This window comes from Neovison vison, chromosome 6 (genome assembly GCF_020171115.1).
Source record: "Neovison vison isolate M4711 chromosome 6, ASM_NN_V1, whole genome shotgun sequence".
In the NCBI taxonomy this organism is placed as follows: domain Eukaryota; kingdom Metazoa; phylum Chordata; class Mammalia; order Carnivora; family Mustelidae; genus Neogale; species Neogale vison.
This window is the reverse complement of record NC_058096.1, coordinates 108,924,504-108,945,536: the sequence shown is the minus strand read 5'-3', so window position 1 is coordinate 108,945,536 and position 21,033 is coordinate 108,924,504. Positions and strand designations below refer to the sequence as shown.

The window sequence follows — 21,033 nt, the reverse complement described above, 5'->3', positions numbered from 1 at the left end:
GATTCTCCATCACACTCACTGGTCAGGGTATTTACTTGCCTAGGGCTGACTTCTAATAACCCAGTCTGTTCATCTTTTAAGTTATAAAGAACTCCACAATATCTTTCTCACAGTTTTTTTCCCATACACATTTCGCTTAGGTGTGTTTAATATTTTATTACGAAGCAGTGAGGAACCAGGATGGTTTTTATCTCTTTGGTGTACCCTAAGGCTTCTCTCAATAAAATGTTTGCAGGGTTTGTATGCTCGCTCTTTAAAAGTTGGAAAGGGAAATTCTTGAGAAAACAAGTAGCCAACACGCAACTCTGACAGAATCTGGGGCTGACATTTGCAGAAGCTCTTCCTCCCTATTTGACTTCCCAAACTTTGTAAGAGGAGAAGTAGGTATGTAAACCAACTTACAATTTTACTTCCTTGTGATAATCAGAGTCAGACTCCTTTGGCAAAGAGAGCCTTGTGAAGTCTTTGCCTCTGTTGAAGGACTCAGGCTATCTGAGTGATGTCAGGTGTCTGCTGCCTTGCATATATAAAGGTGATGACCGTGACAGTGACCGCTGCTGTGGTGGCCCTTGGTGGGAAAGCATTTGTCCTGACGAGTTCACTGGGGCCCCAGGGTGCCAGCAAAATCCACATCACGCCTGGAGGGATAAACAGGGCCACCCAGAGAACCGCTATGGCCCCATCGTTACCACATTCCCCTCCCCTACACACATGCTGGCCCTCTACCAGGGACGAGCCGAGAGTCGGCCTTCTCAGTCCCTCTAACTGACAACACCCCTTGGCAGGAGATTTTAAACACAGTCATTCAGGCTGCTACTTCCTCTGGCTTCTCTGGCCTTCTCGTCCTTTCTCTTTATTTTTGGATTTGCAGAAATGTCAGGATGGCCAGGTATCAGTGACAGGAAGTTTGGGCCCGTGAAGTAATTCCTGGGGTATGTGTGATGCCCAGTGCCTCAAAGGCTCTGCTGTCACTGAGCCTCCACGGGAGGAGTGAACAGCTAATCCCTTGATTCAATGAAATCTATTTCTGCTGCTAGGGGAACCCATGGGCCAAGGAGAGGCCACAGTCCCCACACTAACCTGCACACCATTCTGCACCTTACAGATGGTAGTTCTCAGTCTTCACCAGCTGAGTTTCCAAAATGATGAGCCCCCTACCCATTAGGGAATTTGTGGGCTTCTGCACCTTTTCCCTGCAACTTTTTGGATTCCCTCAGGGTTAAGTTCTTGTGTGTCACCTGAGAGCCCTTGGAGGTCCTAAGACAATGGGACTCACTGAGAGATATCTGGGACAACGGGTCCACACTCTTTTTCATCTTCCCATCTGCCATAATTTTTCAGAACTATCCAAATTCCAAATGATCTGTTTTATTGTCTCCTTTGTCCTTTTTATCTCGATAAGTTGCCCAAGTGACTTGGACCTGTATTGTCCAATATGGTAGACATTAGCCACATAGGGCAATTGTGTACTTGTGATGAGACTAGTCTAAATTGAGAGATGCTGTAAGGATAAAATATACACCAAATTTCAGAAAGGTAGTATAAAAGAATTTTAAAGATCTCGGTGATTTTTTATATTGATTACATGTTGTAATGATAGTATTTGTCACTGAAAATATATTATCGAAGTTAATTTCACCTTTTCACTTTTTTAATGTGGTTACTAGAAAAAATTTAAATTTATTTCTATCGGACATCACTGGCCTAGACATCCAAATATCTCAGAGTCCAAATTATGGTTGCTTATATTGGGAAGGAGCACAAAAAATTCTTTTGGACTTTTAGTTTTAGTTCAGGAAAGGGCAGCCCATCATCTCCTCTGTTCCTCACACCTCACAGAAGGGACATTGGAGAATGACCTTCAGAAATGCTATCACTTCCAACGCTTTGCAATTCCCATCTCCATCCACTTGGCCCTTCTAAATGGAAGTCTCATGTTGCTGTAATTATTACCAAGAAAGGGTCTGGACTCTTGAAGTACTAGTTTCCAAAATTTAAAGAAATCACTCCCAGCTCAGGGGCTGACGCAGAGCTCAATAGAGGGCAAAGGAGTCTTCACTCTTTTAAATCCCCGGGTAGAGAAATGTGGTCAGAATCAAGATCTTTTAAAGATTTTTTTTTTATTTTTATTTATTTGACAGATTGCAAGTAGCCAGAGAGGCAGATAGAGAGAGAGCGGGAGGGGAGGCAGGCTCTCCACAGAGCAGAGAGCCTGATGCGGGACTCAATCCCAGGACCCTGAGATCATGACCTGAGCCGAAGGCAGCGGCTTAACCCACTGAGCCACCCAGGCACCCCAGAGTCAAGGTCTTTATCAGCATCTCCTTTCCTGCTCAGCTCTCCCTTGCTACTTTGTGCACTTGTTGGGAGGTTACAATGGAACCCCATGCTTAACCAATAATATTATCAAGGCTCTGGTCTTTGTGAAAGGAAGCTTTGCAAAACCTAGTTTAAAAAAAAAATAATAACAACAGCAGGGAAACCTGGGTGGCTCAGGTGGGTTAAGTGTCTGCCTTTGGCTCAGGTCATGATCCCAGGGTCCTGGGATTGAGTCCCACATCGGACTCCCTGCTCAGCAGGGAGCCTGTTTCTCCCTCTGCCTCTGCCACTTCCCCTGCTTGTACTCTCTCTTTCTCTGTGTTGAATAAATAAGTAAAGTCTTTAAAAACAACAACAAGGATAATCAGAGCTGTGCAGAGGGAGGGAGCCTGTGCCCATATCCCTGAGAGTAAGAAAACCAGACACCAATCCTAAGAGTCTTAGGGGTATGTGGGGGGGTGGGGAGGGCAAAGCACAGATCATGCCAGGCAACATGTGATGACTTTTTTCTTTCCTCCTCTTTCTTTCTTTTCTCCTCTGACAGAAGAAAATTAGTGCTTCAAAGGAACACAAGTAGAAGGAATATTTTCTTGAATTCTAGAGAAGCATTTGACAGATGTCACAAGAATCTTATTCAGAGTGTTCACTGAAACTTGCTCAGAGCTGGGAGTGGGGGGTGGGAGATGAAGGCCTGCTGCCAGAGAAGCCCCCTAGGACAGAGGCTTGGAGGCCCTGCACACGTCCTACCATGTGTCCATGGGGGGCCTAACGAAGACCTTCAATTCTCCATGTGTCTTAAAGGAAAAATGAAACAATCAATAACTAGAGTTTAAATGTTAAAATCCTGGACTTCTCTATGGCTCAGTCGGTTAAGCATCTGCTTTTGACTAGGGTCGTGATCCTGGGGGCCTGAGATCAAGCCCCACTTCAGGCTCACTATCAGCAGGGAGTCTGCTTCTCCTTCTACCCCTGCCACCTGCTTGTGAGATCTCTCCCTCTCTTCCTTTTCTCTCTCTCAAATAAATAAATAAAATCTTTTTAAAAAAGAAAAAGAAATAAATGTTAAGTTCCCAAAACATTATTTCAGCAGGAGTGTGGCCAACCACACACAAAAAAAGCCCTTGGCCTAGACTTGCCTCTGTAGTGGGCTGCCCACTGGGTTTACTCCTCTGCCAAATACAAGTATGACAGAAGCCCCTCTTTGCCCCCTAACTTGCTTCCAGACTTTCTGTCTCCCACCATTGGCCTATATTTTACTCCCCACACACAGAACATACTCAAAAAAAGCTGCTCCACTGAACGATACCTCCTGATGTTAAAAAATAATGATAACATTCAGAATTTTTCTTTTATGAGTACATACCAAGAAATGGGATTAATATGCATTCACTTAAATGGAATTTCAGTTCTCTTTTAGCCACACAGTGTAGTAAATGAGTTTCTGTAGCTTTTTTTTCTGCACGTATCTGAGTCAGCTCCCTTGTTTCTGTGTCACTCCCTGCCCCCCAACCTGCAGCTTGATTCTCCTATTTCTTTCTAAAGCCCAGCACCTGCACCTAACATGTTGGCATGAGGCCTGAGCAGTGAGGGGGCTCAACACATTCTTCTGCTGGACAAGGAGACCATTAATGAGGGTGAAAGACCTAGCGTGAGGAGGAAAGATGAGCTTGGTTTTAGGGCTGAAGCTGAGGGTTGGTTCTAGAAATAGACACTGTGGAGACATCAGAGACATTAGTAATAAGTGTGAGAACTCGAGATGGTCTATGACATGGAGTGTAGGGTGCAGATAAGACTCGGGGCTGAGAAGGTCTGATCAGAGGATGGAAAGCCCAGAAACATGGTGTCATGGGAGCCTTCCTAATAGTGAGTTCTGAGGAGCAGGTGGCCAATAGCACAGCAAAGGGGGTGTGTAAATAGGAGGGCAGCATAGAGTCCACAGAAGGTGCTAGTGAGACTCTTTTTGACCTTGGGGAAGGTCCTTTCTGTGGAGATCAAGTAAGAGAAGCCAGACATTTAAATATACTACTAAGCTATGTTATTCAATGCTACTAATTATTTCTCCTGATGCAGATGACTAGAATTTATATATAATAGCATCTACTGAAGTCAGTTTTCTGGTTTTGACAATGTACCATCGTTACATAAGATGTTATTGGGGGAAGCTGGGTGAAAGGGGTACAGGAACTCTCTGTACTATTTTTGCAACTTCTTGTGAGTCTTAAAATATTCCCAAATAAAAAGTATTTTTTAAAAAGAGTTAATATGGCAAGGCATTTCCAGAAATTCACACTCAACCCCACGCACAGGCCTCTGCACTCTAACTGCCCCCACACCCAGACACACGCTCTCCCCTCAAAGGGCAGCGGCTGTCCCCTTCATTCACCCTGAACTATGGCGGAGAGTGAAAAGCGCAAGGAGCAGAGCGGCTTGGGCTCTACCAGCTTTGGTGGCTAGCCCTTAACCTTAGACCTGGTGTTCCCCCTTTGTGGGACCCTCCTTTTCTCCCCTGTGACCCCAATTCTCCAGGTTTGGGGGCTTTCGGTGAAAGCCTGTGTGCTTCCATTCTTTCCACATGGCACGGTCATGACCACTAACCAGGCGTCTGCTTTCCTCTCGTTCCCTTTCAGGATGCTTCCATTGCACACAGATTCCACGTGATGAGAGAGAAACACCCTGAAAAATTCAATAGCAGGTAAGAGTGTCATGATACTGCATCCCTCCCCGTAGGCACTGCCCGCCGGACCTGCCCCGCCCCACATAGCCGGCCAGACCCAGGCGTCCACCTGCTCTCACCCAAACGTTCTTGGCCCGGTCGCCCAGGGACTTGACTTGGCTTTCCTGCCACGTTACCGGAAGGAGGGTTTCCATTTCCAAGCAGAAATCGGTGTCAGAAACCTGCCGCAGCCTGGCCTCCTGTCCTCTCCCAGAGGGTGCTGTGCAGTGGGAGGGCCGGCAGGCGGCAGGGAGGGAGTGGTATGCCGGTCTTAAGAGATGGGGATCTGCCCTTGGCTAACTAGAACCCCATTCCAGGGGCTTGGTCGCTTTCTCTAGGCGGAAAGCTTCCGCAGCCCCCAACCCCCGAGAATTTCTGTGGGGAGGGGCAGGCGGGACGGCAGGGGCCTCAGCTCCTCTGGGTCTCCAAGGGAGGGGGAGGCAGCGGAGGGGCCTGGGCGGGAGGGCGGAGAGGGCGTCGCCTCCGCGTCCCCCGACAGCAGAGGGCAGCAGAGGGAGGCCCCTGCAGAGGCTGTGAGACCAGAAGCCGGCCAGGTCCCAGCCTCAGCCCCTGGGTGAAGCCTGGATGTTAGGTCCAAAAATACAAGGAGAGAGAAAACCAGTCCTCTCGCAAACAAAACTAAACCCTTCTTGCTGGTGGGAGGCAATATGCTAGAAGTGAGTTGTGACTGGCACATAGCTAACCGGGATTGCTAAAATACCTTTCTCCATTCTTCTTTCCTTTTTTCTGCTCTTTGGTTGATTTCCATCCCCGTTCCTCTTTGTTGCGCCATCGCAAGATGACCGTTAGGTCCTTCCCCACCCTCCAGCAGGTGGGGAGGAGGAATGCAGACTGAGCCTAAAGGGAGTGACTTATTCAGCCTGTAGGATTCCCTTCAGAGCAGAGGTCCAGTGTTGTCTGAAGACATTTGTCTAAAGCCTTGCACCCCCAAAGAGGGCCATCATTTTCGTTCCTGCTCCTTTTCCCTGACCCCACTGCCCGGAAGGTTAACCGGGAAAAAGAAAGTCTTATCACAACATACTTCAGCTGCAGGAAAAGTTATCTGCGATCTACTAGCTGAACTGATCTTCTTAGTGTGGTCCTTCTGTCCTAGGCCTGTTCTGCCTGGCCCTCTCCCACATCCTGCCCACAATCACGAATCACTATTAACAGGTGTACATCCAACTCCCACCCTTACTGTAATCAGCCGACCCTCCTTACACATACTTCGTCATTTTCCCGTACGTGCTAAATTATTCCTTCTCTTTCACCTCTGAAGTGCTTTTTTCCCAGAGGTGACCTTACGCATACCCTTACACACATACTTGTTAAAATGCCAGATGCCTGTGAAATCCATAGCGGTTCTGCTCATTCGTTCATTCCACACTAGCTTTTGAAAACAGACTCCGGGGGCGCCTGGGTGGCTCAGTGGTTTAAGCCTCTGCCTTCGGCTCAGGTCATGATCTCAGGATCCTGGGATCGAGCCCCACTTTTCAGGCTCTCTGCTCAGCGGGGAGCCAGCTTCCCCCCTCTCTCTCTGCCTGCCTCTCTATTTGTGATCTCTGTCTATCAAATAAGTAAATAAAATCTTAAAAAAAAAAAAAAGAAAAGAAAACAGACTCCGTACCAGGCACTGTTCTGTAGGTGTTTTGGACAGAGGGGCTCACAGTCCAGGGATGCAGACCGGAAGGCAGATATGCAGAGTGACTTGTGTTTAGTGGTATGAATCGAGCTAACCTATGGGAACACTAAGGAAGGACATGGAATTTGGTGTGGAGGGGCTTCTATCTGTGGAGATGCCAAGACCTGGGAAACAAGTGTATATCTTCCAGGTTGACAAAAAGAGAAGGACAGGGGTGCCTGGGTGGCTCAGTGGGTTAAGCCTCTGCCTTTGGCTCAGGTCATGGTCTCAGGGTCCTGGGATTGAGCCCCGCATTGGGCTCTCTGCTCAGGAGGGAGCCTGCTCCACCACCACCACCCACCCCCTGCCTGCCTCTCTGCCTACTTGTGATCTGTCTCCTCTCTGTCAAATAAATAAATAAAATCTTTACAAAAGAGAGAGAGAGAAAAGGCAGCCCAGGGAGAAGGAAGCAAACGTACAGAAGGATAATAACAAGGAATGAGAGGAAGCAGCATGCTCGGGGAAGAGCAAAGGAAGTTTGTAGAGTGATGAAGCAGAGGAAGGCAGAAATTTCTCCATGTTCCATAAATCAGAAGGCCCTCACAGGACATATAAATAGGGTGGTTGTCGATTACCCACATGATTAAATATAATTAGAAAGATACCTCTGTCAGAAAAAAGTTGTAATTGTGCCTTTCACTGTGATCTGGTGACTGTTTTTCCTTCCCACTTCCTCCATGCCATTAATAAGACTAGGCTACAGGTAGTTGCACACCCTTCCCTTAGTCAAGGTCAATGTAGTGGGGTCGCCCGGGATGAGAGGCACACAGATTTGCGTGCCTCCAAATAAAGGGAGACCTAGTGGCGCAGAGGTGGGTCCTGCGGCACAAGGTCCTAGCAGCTGTCCTAGTAAGAACTTTGAGTCCCTGCTGCTTCTACCCCGCCTGCTTGCTCCGGTGGAAAACACTCATGAGTGCCTGCTTTGTCCACCAAGAGGCAGGCGAGCAGCCATTTTCTCCAAGCTTCCTTATTTAGCTTTGGAGATGGTTTTAAATAGGCAGGTGGTTGTTGCCATGGTTACCCCATTACACCAGCGGCTAAACTTAGGAAGGGCCACAAGGGATAGGAAGAAAGCTTGATACCGGGGATTTGGAAATGTAAACGATATTATCAAACAAGGCTTCATTTTACTTGGCTGAACTTAGGTTTTCCAGAGAGTACCCACCGCTTGCTTGGCTAGATGTCCTTACAGTGAAGGGGCCGGGCCAAGCCCTCGGGGACAACCCTGAGGTTAAATCTGGGGAGTTGTAACTGTTTTGTTTTGGCTTGAACATGGGCTAGAATTTATCAGGAACTTGAATCTTTCACAGGGCTCATTCACTTTTCTGGGCTATTCTAACAAGAATCCTCAACCTGAGTTACAAAGGCTGCAGGAGCTCCAGGAACCCCTTGAAATTGTATAGAGGACACTGAATATAGTTTTCTGGAGAGAAAGTCCATACCTATCAGAAGGCGCTCGCAGGGACCCGTGCCCCTCTTATGGCTTAAAGTCACAGTTCTGAGGCCTCCTTAAATCCTAAAAGGGGGTGGGGGTTTGATTGGGGTTTTAGGAAATTCTTCCTCCTTTGGCTTCTCTATACAGTTGTTGCCAGAGAAGGTGGCTGGTTGTACAAAACTAAGTTATGTTCGTTAGTGGAATAGCTTTGTTGATGGAGCAAGAACCAGACCCAAGAACGCAGGAACATGAGCCAACTGCGAGGGCAAAGATAAAAAGGCCTTTAATGGGGCTATTTTTGGTACATTCTGCTTCCTAATCATTGGCAGGCTAATAATTAATTGCTAGTTTAGAAATATTATGAAAAATTATCATCTTGTCGTTGGCAAAAACAACAGAAGACAGATTTAATTCAACTAAGATTCTGACATGTGTTAGAAGGTGTTCTAGGCTACAAGCGTAAATAAACCCTGATTCCTGCCTTCAGGGAATTCATGTGTAGCAAAGAAGGAAGAGTAATCTTCAAATATTTTTTATGAAGTGATTTTCATGTACAAGGAGGCTCCATTTTGTAAGTCATACAGCATAAAGGAAGCTGGATAGTGTAAGACACTTACTAATGGTTGTGTCCCTACATCACTTATAAACGAATTGTTTAGAGGACAGAAATGGTGTTATAGGGAACCAAAGAAAGAACTATTATTTTCTGAGCTCCTACTAGGTGCCAAGTGATAAACTAGGTTCTTCAAATACATTATGTTATTGACATCCCACGATCACCCTACAAGGTAAATATTAGATAAAGAGATTTTATAGGTAAAGACACTGGGGCTGAGAGAAGCCAAGTCACCTGACTGAAATGAGACATCTTTATAAGCACTGGAGCTGACAGGATTCTAAGCCAGTTCCTAACTCCTCCAGACTTCAGACTCTGTCTTCTGCACTTGCTTGCTCCTGTGGATTTCATTTATCAAATACCTATTATATATCAAACATGCTGATGGGTACTACATACACTGTCCCACTCAGTGCTCACAGTAACATGCAAGGTTAAGTGCTGTGATCTCCATTTTAGAGAAGAAAATACGGAGGCCAAGGAGGGTAGAGCTTTTATCACTTCTGTCCATCTTTATGGATGGTCTCTGTGGGAAAATGCCTGCTGAGTTCCAAAGGGGGACCACGGGCACGCCACCTACTCTCAGTTGTGTGGCATGACTCTTCTCCCTGTCTCTGTGTCCATGGCACGGAGCAGGACTGAATATAGATGGGGGCAGCCAGTGCAAAGTTAAGATGCAGGGCCCTTTAAGAATTTCAAGTCCACGGGAGTAGAGCTTTAATTAAACCAAGAACAGAGTCCTTCTGGTGTCCGGCTCCTTGCACCTATGTAGATTTCTCTTTCGTAAGGTGGCCCTGGCAAGGAGAGAGGAATTTATTTAAAACAAACAAACAAACAAACAAACAAAACCTCACATGTTCCAGGGCTCTTGGAGGGGGGACGTTTGCAAGAAAGGGAAAAGGAATGGAGGAAAGATGGCTTCAACCAGGGAGGAGGGAAGGGATGATAAGTCCCTCAAACCAGCGGTAGTCTGTATTAGCAGATGAGCTGATGACACCACGGAAGTCTTGCTGGTCTCTAAGAACCAGTTCTCCATGGAGTTTCTGGATGAACTCTCTGTGAAGGGTTTTTTTTGATTTATGGAATATATACACGAAAGCTCCCAAATCCCAGTGTCACTGTGGCTGAGTGTCCAGAAAGAGAAGTCTAGCAATGGAATTCTTTTCGTTGTTGCTCTGCTCATAAACTCCGAGCACTTGGAGAATGTGTTATTCCAAACCTGTCGAGTGTCATCCACTTGAATATGTCCCTCAGCAGTTTAGGCTGAAGCCAAGTATTTCCTGTTAGACACTTCAAAGGCACCGAAACAGTGCTTCATTCCCACCAAAAGCGGACCACCTTTCCCAAAAGCCCTTGGGTAATTAGTACACTCTGGAGTGTTAGCTTTCTTGGACCCAGGCCCATGGAGTAATTGATGAGGGGTTCCCCTAGAAGTCCTTATGTAGCCTGAGACCTTAAGAGGTTGGAATTACATATTGCAAATAACTGAGCCCTTACCAGATATTTATAGAATGAGGCAGCAGGGTATAGTCGAAGTTGGCATCCAGAGTTGGCTCTGCCCCGTACTAGCTGTGTGACCTTGGGCAAGTTACTTAATCTCTTTAATCCTTTGCTTCCTCCCCCGAAAATCTTGCAAGGTTGCTGTACGTATACGGAGATCGAGTATAAGTCCATGGCACACCGTGGGTAATCAATGAACATTTGTTGTTGAGTATTGTTGAATAAAAAGCATGAGTAAAACATTGCCTGAAATTGTCAATGAAATCAGTCACCATGAAGTCTTTGATTTATTGGCATGGCCCTTGAACTGAAATTTGGAGGACAACTGAAAGTTGGAGGAGATCTCTTCTGTGATACATTAAATCCCTCTCCTAGGGAACGGAAGGATATCATCAATTAGCCAGGATTGAGTTGGATTCTATAGGACTGGAGCTATAGAGAAAATTCCCTTTATAGGCTCCATGGGTGTTCAAAGAGGCAGAGATTTGGCCTCTGAACATCAGAGATGCTAAGTCCAAATGCCAAGGCCAGGCTAGAGACAGGATCAAGACTGGGACCGCAGACCCCAGATGACATGGAAGGAGAAGGAAGAGGGTAGGAGTAAGGGGGAGTTGCAGGGCAGATGCTGTGTGCTTCCTGGGATACCTAGGGCTTACCAGCTGGGGCCATGGAGTGCACTGTTGGTGGGTAGGTGGGTAGGGGGATGGCCAGGGGCAGTCAGACATGAGACATAACGACCCTTCATTCATACTGGCTCTTCCCTCACCCACGGAGCATCTCTCCTCGTACTTTAGATAACACAGAGATGTTCTGTAGGAGGCAAAATAGAAACCAGCAAAGCTCAAATCATACAATTCTGAAAATGAAAGGGCCTCCCCTATTGAATATGGGTGGTATGTGATGAGTCCCAGGCATAGACTGTATCACCATTTATGTAAGATTTTTTTAAAGATTTTATTTATTTACTTATTTGACAGACAGAGGTCACAAGTAGACAGAGAGGCAGACAGAGACAGAGAGAGGAGGAAACAGGCTCCCTGCTGAGTAGAGAGCCCAATGCGGGGCTCGATCCCAGGACCCCGGGATCATGACCTGAGCGGAAGGCAGAGGCTTTAACCCACTGAGCCACCCAGGTGCCCCCAGATACTTTTTTTTTTTTTATCAAAAAATGAAACCATTCTAAGTTACCCTTTCCAGGAGCCCTGTGAGGTAGCCTAGTATTACAGCCCAGGTATTTGACTTTCCCAAAGCATAAAGGTACAAAAGCAGCAGACACACAGACACACAGGTGAAATTAAAATCCTCACCATTGGAGGCTTCATTTGGTGTCCTGACTTGGGTTTGTCTAATAGTCAGCACCCAAGAGAGACCTGCTCTAGGTACCCAGAGATCCAGACTGTCTGCACCTGTTTCCCTCAATACATCAAACTATTTTTTCAAACATTTGGGATTCAGAAAAACCCCAAGTGAAGTTGACTGTGGCATTTCTATTTTTATTGTTACTCCCATAGGTATTTAGAAAGGAAATGCAAACCTTATGCTTGTGTTCAAGTACCTTTGACTCTTCAAGTCACTTCTGACAGAGCAGCTTACTTAATTACTGGGATGTTTATATACTAGCCCACAAAAATGTTTTATCCCCACCCTCCCCACCCATCCTTGGAAGAGATGCAGGGAGTGAAATGAATGAAATATGGGTTCATGTTTTTTTCACCAAGCATTCATCATTATGCAACTGCATAAGTTCAGGGATTTTTCTTGGCTGTCTTATTTGTTTACAGTCAGCCCTTGATTATTTGCAGAAACAAGGGAACAGCAACATGGATCATTTAGAGCTGTGGATGTTACTAATATTTGTGTGCAGGTCTCTCTACCTTAACGACTCACAGTAATTTAATATGATGAAATCACATTGACTCTTTTTTTTAAAAGACAAATTTATTTTTGAGAGAGAAAAAGCACAGGGGAAAGGGACAGAGAGGGAGAGAGAATCTCCAGCAGACTCCCCACTGGGCACAGAGCCCTGAGCAGAGTTCCCTCTCGTGACCCTGGGATCATGACCTGAGCCAAAATCAAGAGTCCTGGGCTTAACTGACTGAGCCACCCAGGTGCCCTGCAATTACATTGACTCTTAACATTTCTTTCATTTTCCTCTTGCCTCCCCAGCCCACTGGAACGGGTAACACAGCTTCAGACTGGCACATTGGAGTAGCCTATGGTATCTCAGGGCTCCTTATAAAGCTGCTGGTTTGCCAGAACAGTTCCTTACTGTAGCTTAACAAATCTTTTCTTCTCACGCCTTCCCAACTAAAACAAGAAAGTTATGACTCATGTCAATAAAGAGTGGAATCAGTTTGTGGTAATATCAAAAGGAACTTGAAAGCAAGCTATAGTTTCAAGTCATTAGAATAGATAATGCAAAAATTATCAGTATTGATGGATTGATTGATATTTAGAAATATTTCCATCGAAGAGCTCAAGATAGACTATATCAAGTTCAGAAGGGTTAAGGTCAGCATGATAAGCTCCTGGAAGAAAGTTAAAGTAAGGTTAAGAACTGCCCAGGTCCTCAAATGGGTGTCAACAGTGTGGATGATTTCCAGAGGGAAGAGGTCAGGAAAGTGCTAGAATTTAATGTCTTAATAAGGAAAGACTGAATCTGGGTTTGTTCCACCCAAAGAAAAGACTTAGGGAGAAGTGATTATTGACCTCAAATATTTAAAAAATATTTCTCATAAAGGAGGAATTGGGTTATTTGGCCTGATTACTCAATGGGGAAAATGACTGGAAAGACCATTTTAAGCACCAAATATTGGACATCATTTCTACCAATTAGAGCCATTCTCAGAGGCAGAGGGCTACTGATGAGAGCATTTTCAGATTTTAACGTTCACGCAGGTGCAGCACAAACATCTGGGGCTCCAGTGAGGCCAGGTGCCTGGGGGTACAGGCGATATCATCAGACAGCCCGGACTCCAGTGCTGGAGCTGTCATAACCACTTATATGCGAACTTCATCAAGTTACTCTTCTAAGGCTTAGTCTGCTCACCTGCGAAATTGGAATATCATACTTTATTTGTTTCCTATGGATGCTGTAGCAAATTACCACAAGCTCAGTGGCTTAAAACAACGCTAATTTATCATATTGCAGTTCTGGAGGTCAGAAATCTGAACTAGGTCTCACTGGGCTAGAATCAAGGTATTCTCAGGGCTGCATTCCTTTGTGGAGGCTCTAGGGGAAAATCCGTTTCCTTACATGCTGGCATCTGGAGTTGTCTACATTCCTTGGCTAGGGCCCCCTTCTATCTTGAAAGCCAGCAATGACCAGTTAAGTCTTTCTCTCCATGGCATCCTTTTGGTAGTCTCTTTCTGCCTCCCTCTTTCACTTACAAGGACCCTTATGATTATACTAGACCCACACAGATAATTCAGGATTATCTCCCTATCTCAAGGTCAGCTGACTGTCAATTTCAATTCCACCTGCACCTTTAATTGCCTTTTGCCATATGAATTAACATAGTCACAGATTCCAGGAATTAGAAAGTGGACATTTTCAAGACATTATTCTGCCTACTACAGATACCTTACCTAAGTACCATAGAATTATTCTGAAGCTCCAATGGACCAATGCATTTAAAGTGTTTATTACAAAGGCTTGGCACACAGTTACTATATTACTACTATTATTATTTTTATTATTATTTATATTATTACAAAAATAGATCCTAAATGAAATAATAGTCATCTTGGATGACTCAGAAGCCCTTAAATTCTGAGATTTGGTGATTTTCTGAAAGGGACAAATAAATACCTGTTGGTCATAGGATATGAGTCATCAATACAGCAATATGTGACGTCCTTTTTCTCTTCACTTTTCTTGATAAATTTTTTTCAATGCATTTATCATTATTTAATGATAGATCATAAAGTATGATTACATAATACATTGCAGTATTATTATAAATAATTTATAGGGGTGCCTGGGTGGCTCAGTCAGTTATGTGTCTGCCTTTGGCTCAGGTCATGATCCCAGGGTCCTGGGATGGAGTCCCATATCAGGTTCCCTGCTCAGAGGGGAGCCTGCTTCTCCCTGTGCCTCTGTCTGTCACTCCCCCCACTGTCAAATAAATAAATAAAATCTTTTTTAAAAATTTAAAAATATTCAATAAGTAAATAATTTATAAAGTTCAGAAAAGTTAAAAAAGAAATGAATCACTTAGAGTGTCATCACTCAGAAACACAATATTACCTTTTTTCAGCGGTTTACTTGATACACATATTTTTAAATATTTGTAGTAACATGTTTTTATAGTTATATGTGCCATTTCTCAAAAAACTTTTCTTTATACGAGTAATTAAGGCTTATTATGGAAAACAAATCATACTGTCCCCAGGAAATAAACACTTTTAGCATTATAATATCTTTTTCCCATACTTGCACTGTACGATTTTATTTACTTGAGACCACATTGTACATACTGGTTTAAAACACTATTAGCACAGTAGGGGCACCTGGATGGTTAAGTGTCCAACTCTTGATTTCAGCTCAAGTTGTGATCTCAGGGTCCCGGGATCAAGCCTACATTGGGCTCCATGCTCAATGGGATGTCTGCTTGAAAATCCTTTCCCTCTCTTTCTGCCCCTTTCCCCACTCACACTCACTCTCTCACCCCGCCCCCGTCGATAAATAAATCTTATTTAAAAACACTATTAACACAGTAGTATTTACAGGGTTTGGAGGGAAGTGGATATAAAGGAGCTGATTAGAGTAAGTTTATCTCCAGTGGGAATTTTATTAGTCTTCTCTGATTAAAAAAAATCCCAATGATTTTGTTCAGTCACTATGAGAGTTTTAAAGATACCATTACTCAGGTCCCTTTGCAAGTGAAATAACTATTTGATACGTTATGCAACTTTATCTTTGTGGAAGGAAAATTTGAAAAATTGACCCTCAGAAGCACAGTTCCTCGTCCTGTACGTGGTTTTGCTGTATGGGAATAAGACCAGTTTGTGTTTTATGTGACCATGAGAGGCAGCAAGAGTTACCCTCTGAACTATGCAGTGATGTCATGGTTTAAGCACACAGACTTCCTGGGTGTTTATTAAAGTCCTTAAAGGGTGGTTTTCCCCCTGTCATCAGCATTGCTCCAACTGACACCGACAATGGGAGCCATCATTTTCTAATGTTTTCAAGAATTTCATGTATGTTATTTTTAACCGGCACAACTCCCCAAGTATATGGTAACTACTGTTGATCCATTTTACAGATGAGGAAATTGAGGCTCCACTTGTATGTATCAAAGAACATACAACTAGGTAACAGGGCAGCTGCTATTGAAACCTTGTTCGGTCTGGCTCCACAACCTCCACTGATCCTGCTGCACTCCCTGCGTCTCTGGAGGCCCAGTTTGGTGCCCCATGACCAAGGAGACACCCAAGAAAGGGACTAGAGAAGAACCACAGAGATAATTAACGGCCCCATGAGGAAACCTTAAGTAAACCAAAATAGTTTTTTGCAGGGGAGAGTTTTTTTGTTTTTGTTTTGTTTTGTTTTGTTGTTGTTGCTTTTTTGTTTTGTTTTGGTTTTGGTTTTTTTGGAGAGAAGAAGCAGAGAATATATTGGGACTAGGCCTCAACAGTGTGAAGGATTCACAACAGGAAATAGTGACCACACCTTACTTTTCATCTGGACTCAGGAAAGAATGAGAGGGAGAAAATATGCTTCTAAAGTGAGGAATTGCTGTTTTGGATGGGAGGAAGATTCTCCTGGCCTGGAGACCTATTAAAGGCTAAAATGAGTTATTGAGAGTTGTGGAATATGTTGCAAAGGTTTCTAAAAAGAGGAGCTGGATTCATTCATCTGGATGAAAAACACATCATCTTCTCTGAGCCCAGGGGTGAGCTTATGGTACCCACTGAATGAGAGCCCTCTGTCCCTCACCCCAACAACCAACTGGGGTGCCCCTGGGAGATCTTTACCTCCTTAGTTCCTCAGCTCCCAGCTGGTCCCCACGTTGTCCCCTCCTCAGGATTTCCTCATTGGGCCCCTGGCCGTCTTCATACTCTTTGTTCGCAGGTCCTCACTTTGGCAGCTGCCCGTGTTTTTGTCCTGTTTCTGTCACACAAGAACCTGCTGCCACAATCCTTGTCCCATCTTATAGAAAGGCGTGCTTTGCCTTAGGACCCTTTATAAATATCTTTTCCCAAATGCCAGTCTGGCCTTATCACTTGCTTGCTCCTTTGCTCCCCCTTCCCTACTCCACCCTGACCCCTCAGTCTAGTGTGGCATCTCCTTCTGGGGCCTGATCATCACCCATTATTTCAAAATGCAGTCCTAAATATTCAAAACACTCCCTCCCTGACCAACCCCAGCCCTGACCTCGACTTCCTCTTACAATCCACCTACAAGGTTTTTGACACATTTTTTCCCACTTTGATTTTTCTGCTTTGTCTTCTCTAAGTCATCGTTTTGATGCTAACCCGTTATCTCTCCACCTCATTCCTAAGCTTGCTCACTCAGGGAAGTGAACCCTCTTGGGATCCACTGACCTAAAAGCAGAAGGATGGTGCTGAAAATGTTCCCTCATTTGGCCAGAATGTGTTGAGCATCTATTCTGTGTCAGTATTGGTACTGCAACCAAGGAAATAGGGATTACCACAGCCCCTACTTCCAGGAGCCCATGGGTCTAGTTGGGAAGATAAGCATATCCAGAAGCTATCACCAATGTATTCATTTCCTAAGGCTGCCATGACATACTACTCCAAACTGGGTGGCTTCCAATAACAGAAACATATTCCTCCATAATTGTGGAGGCTAAAAGTCTGCGATCAAGGTGTCAGCAGGATTGGTTTCTTCCCAGTGTCTGAGGGAGAATCTGTTCCGTGTCTCTCTTCTTGCTTCTGGTGGTTGCCAGCAATTCTTGGCATCTTTTGGCTTGGAGCTACAAAGCTCCAATCTCTACCTTCATCTTGACATGCTTTCTTGCTCTGTGTGTTTCTGTCCAAGTGTCTCTCTTCTTTTAAGGACTCCGAGTCATTGTATTTGTCCCACCCTAACCCAGGATGACGTCATCTTAACTTGATGACATCTTCAGAGACCCCCATTTCAAACACAGTCACATTCGCAAGTACTGGGGTTAGGCCTTCCACAGAGCTTCCTGGAGAACACAAGTTAACCAATCATATCCACCTTCCCTCAAGCTATCACCAAAGAAGGATATACAGTATAATATGGTGGGCTTTGTTTGAACAAGGAGCCATGAATAATGAGTGTGTTGTGGGAGCACCTAACTGAGAGAGAGTAGGATTAGACTTCAGAAAGAAGGTTCCATTTGAGCTTGAGAAAGAAATGGGAATGCCCTGAGGAAAGAAGGACCCAGGAGGAGAGAAGCAGGCTGGGCAAAGGGCAGACGTGCTTGGCGAGAGGATGCTGGCTGTGAAGAGAGAGGCAAGTGGTTCTGAGGTGGAGTGGGAAGACAGGGAGGGAAGGCGGCTGCAGCATGGCCTCCATGCTGTGCACCGGGTGAGTGAGTGGACGGGGAGGTGGTTAGTCAGCAGATACTTTGTGAATAGGTCCGTGAAGAGATGAATTATCTCGCAGAGTATTTCCAGAGCCCAGATTCCAGGGCTCCCAGGAGCATGGGGACTTTTATACTGAAACATATTGGGTGTACAGAGTGTTAGGTCAGAGAGAGATCCAGAGAGACAGGAGATGAAGTAAGCCTCAGGGAGACAGAAAGAAGAGGGCTGTCAGGAGAGAGGCAAACAGGAATCAGCTCTGCTAACCTGGGGGAGTTCATGCAAATCAGGACCAGGGAAACTGTGGAAACCAACCATGGGGCTTTTTTCACAAGCCCTGAACCGTGAAGCATGCTGTTTGGTTGGGGAAGTAGAAATTCATATTGAACAAAATTCCACACGTCATTCTCTCTTCCTCACTGCTAGGATTTCAGATTCTCTCAAGCAGAAATGGACTTAGGTGGCCTCTAAACTTAGTTCAGCATGGTTTTTTTTTTTTTTTTTTGGCTTGGGTTTTTTTGTCTCCAAAGAAAAAATTTCAGAGTTTATTATCCGTCTGTTATATTTTACTAATTAGAACTTTGGAGAATTATCATCCTTTTGTATTAGGGGTGTTTCTGTGATACACCAGAGTCCATCTTTATATTTAGAACTGATATGATTAGCATATTCAGTCTCATATAGTTTCCTTAAACTGTTCATACTTGCCATGTTTAATGAAAGAGAGATTAAAAACAATAGATATTCTCAAGAAAGATCCCAATGATTAATTTTAATCCTTTTTTCAAACAATATTTACTAAAGACAGTTTTAATGTATTTGTTGTTTGGCCAAAGGAATTTTTTTTAAGACTTTATTTATTTATTTGACAGAATGAGAGAGAGCACAAGTAGGCAGAGTGACAGGCAGAGGGAGAGGGGGTAGCAGGATCTCCACTGAGCAGGAAGCCCGATGCAGGGCTCGATCCCAGGACCCTGAGATCATGACCTGAGCCGAAGGCAGAGGCTTAACAACCGAACCACCCGGGTTCCCCATGGCCAAAGGAAATTTTGAAAGCAGCCTTTTGCTGTACTTATCAGGAAACCAGGTAACTCCCTGGTAAAATAAGCAAATTATCTCTCCAGAAACCCCAGGCAAATGGCCTTACAACTCCATATGTTAGGCTGCATTCCCCTCACATGAAATATAGGTAATAATCGCTGCGTTTCACTGCATCCAAAAATCAGAGCTGACTTTCAGCTTCTACCCTGCCTCTTACTTACTCTCTGCCCTGGGAAAAGTTACTCACTTCCCTGCGTCTTCATTTTCTGGTGTGTAAAATGGAAATCACAGCTATCTCACAGGATGCTTCTGAGAATGAGAGCAGATAAATGAGTGGATGTGAAATGTTTCAGATGTTGGTGTGATACTGTGGATTATTATGGGAATTTGTAAGAAGAAGCTTTCATGGTCCATAAGCAAGTACACTGTAGCCGCTCTCGTTTCCGTGGATAGTGCTGTAATTCTTAACTGTAGTAATAACTTGCGGACTCCAGGCTCTGGACTGGCACTTGGGTTTCAGCCCCCTTCCCAGTGTAAGCATCTTTCTGTAAACACGCCTCCGAGAGGGGTCATCAAATCTCTACTTTGAAGATTATAGATCTCTACTTTGAAGATCAAATGAGTGTTTAAATTTTTTTTTTCCTTTGGGCTTTACCACTTCACCTTTTACTAAGAAAGCAGTTTCCCTATCTTCTAATGCTCTTCAATGAAAGAGGCTCTCCTCATTCCAAGAATGTACTTATACCCTCCAATTGCTAAAGCGTCAGGGACTTACATGCTACGTATAATAAATGCTATGTAGTCATGTTTATTGGACCTACACTTAGACTGAAACTTCTCATTGTCTAGTAACAAGATTTTTCTATTCTGTCGAATCAAGAGTCCCTTTAATCTCCAAAGTGGAGCTTTTTGGAGAGCATTCCAAACTGCCAATCAAGCCAAGTAGTGTACCTTGCCTTTGAACTCGGTGGGCTGAATGTATGTCTGCAGTCTCTGGTTTTGGATTACCATAAGGCAAGAGGTGGTAGGAATATCACAGGTGAATTAAAACCCCAAACTGTTAGTCTTGTGAAACTTACTGGATCTATCAATGCATTCCTATTAATTAGCTTCTAATTCATGAGGTTCTCCCTTTCCTCTCCTGCATCACCTCAGCCCTAAACTTGGCCAGGGAGAGGAATGGAGGCTGCTCATCATCATCAGGGTTTCTGCAGACATGTGCAGTGTTGAGGCAAAGATAATAAACAGAATGCTCTCTGACTTGAGCCGATGGCCTGGTTCATGATTTGTACTTTTAATTTTGCTCTCCACCAAGCTAGTGATAACTATACTAAAGAAAAATGAAACCACCAGCAATAAGCCAATGAGTTAGAAAAGAAGAGATTTGAGGACTGGATAATAATTTGTCCTTTAATAATCAAGACTTGATAGCCTAATGTTAGCATTCATAATAACCATCATTTGTGCAAAGTAGAAAATTCAGGGGAAAGGTAAACATGAGCTTGAGCTACTTCTTCAGGAAAGGATGAGTTCATTAGTTGGGTGTTCCATGCTGGTTAAACAGTTGATAAGCCTGACATGTTGTACCTAACCTGTAAACACACAGCAACTGAAAATCATTTTCTCTCTGAAGATGTGGCCTTGGGATGATACTCTCTTTCTTAGCACACGGTCAGTGCAATGCCAGTGCCAATGGCTTCAGTTCTTACTCTGCCATAACTAATCAGCCCTTGACATTAGACATGTATTAGGACTCGTCCAAAGGTACCAGCAGCTCAAATGGGAGGAATCAGATGGGGAAGGAGGTGGGGGAGACTCTTTTGAGGCAGCTCCTAGGAAAACTCCTAGGAGGAAACTGCAAAGGTCTCTGTGAGGGGTCACAGATCAAAACAGCAGCAGAGGCAAGGTAGTTAATTTAAGTGAGGGGGGGTGAGAGGATGTGGGGCTCTAAGGAGTGCCGCGGACTCTGGCAAACTGGAGAGCATGTGCTCTGTGTCATGGGAACAGCCAGAACTCAGCTCTGGCCAGTTGCTGCCAGGTTGGAAAGCAACCTAGTACTAACAAATCCAATATCTCAAGAGGAGCTGGGCTCCAGGTGTGTATATAAAATCCTCCAATTTAAGAAACCGTAGTGCAAGTCAAATAAACACATTTCCAGGCCTCATAAGATCCAAGGGCCTCCAAGTTGTCACATTATTGCTCAAGAAATA

The 21,033-nt window shown here is 44.5% G+C and overlaps 1 protein-coding gene across 3 annotated transcripts in view; it reads left to right on the top strand.

The window, feature by feature from the left end:
* The window catches only part of DGKG (diacylglycerol kinase gamma), a 198,426-nt gene that overhangs the window by 106,519 nt on the left and 70,874 nt on the right, over positions 1 to 21,033 (top strand). For all 3 annotated transcript variants that reach the window (XM_044251946.1, XM_044251945.1, XM_044251944.1), the window contains one exon: positions 4,947 to 5,011. In XM_044251946.1, the coding sequence (XP_044107881.1) occupies positions 4,947 to 5,011 (65 nt within the window). The remainder of the gene's footprint in view (positions 1 to 4,946; positions 5,012 to 21,033) is intronic.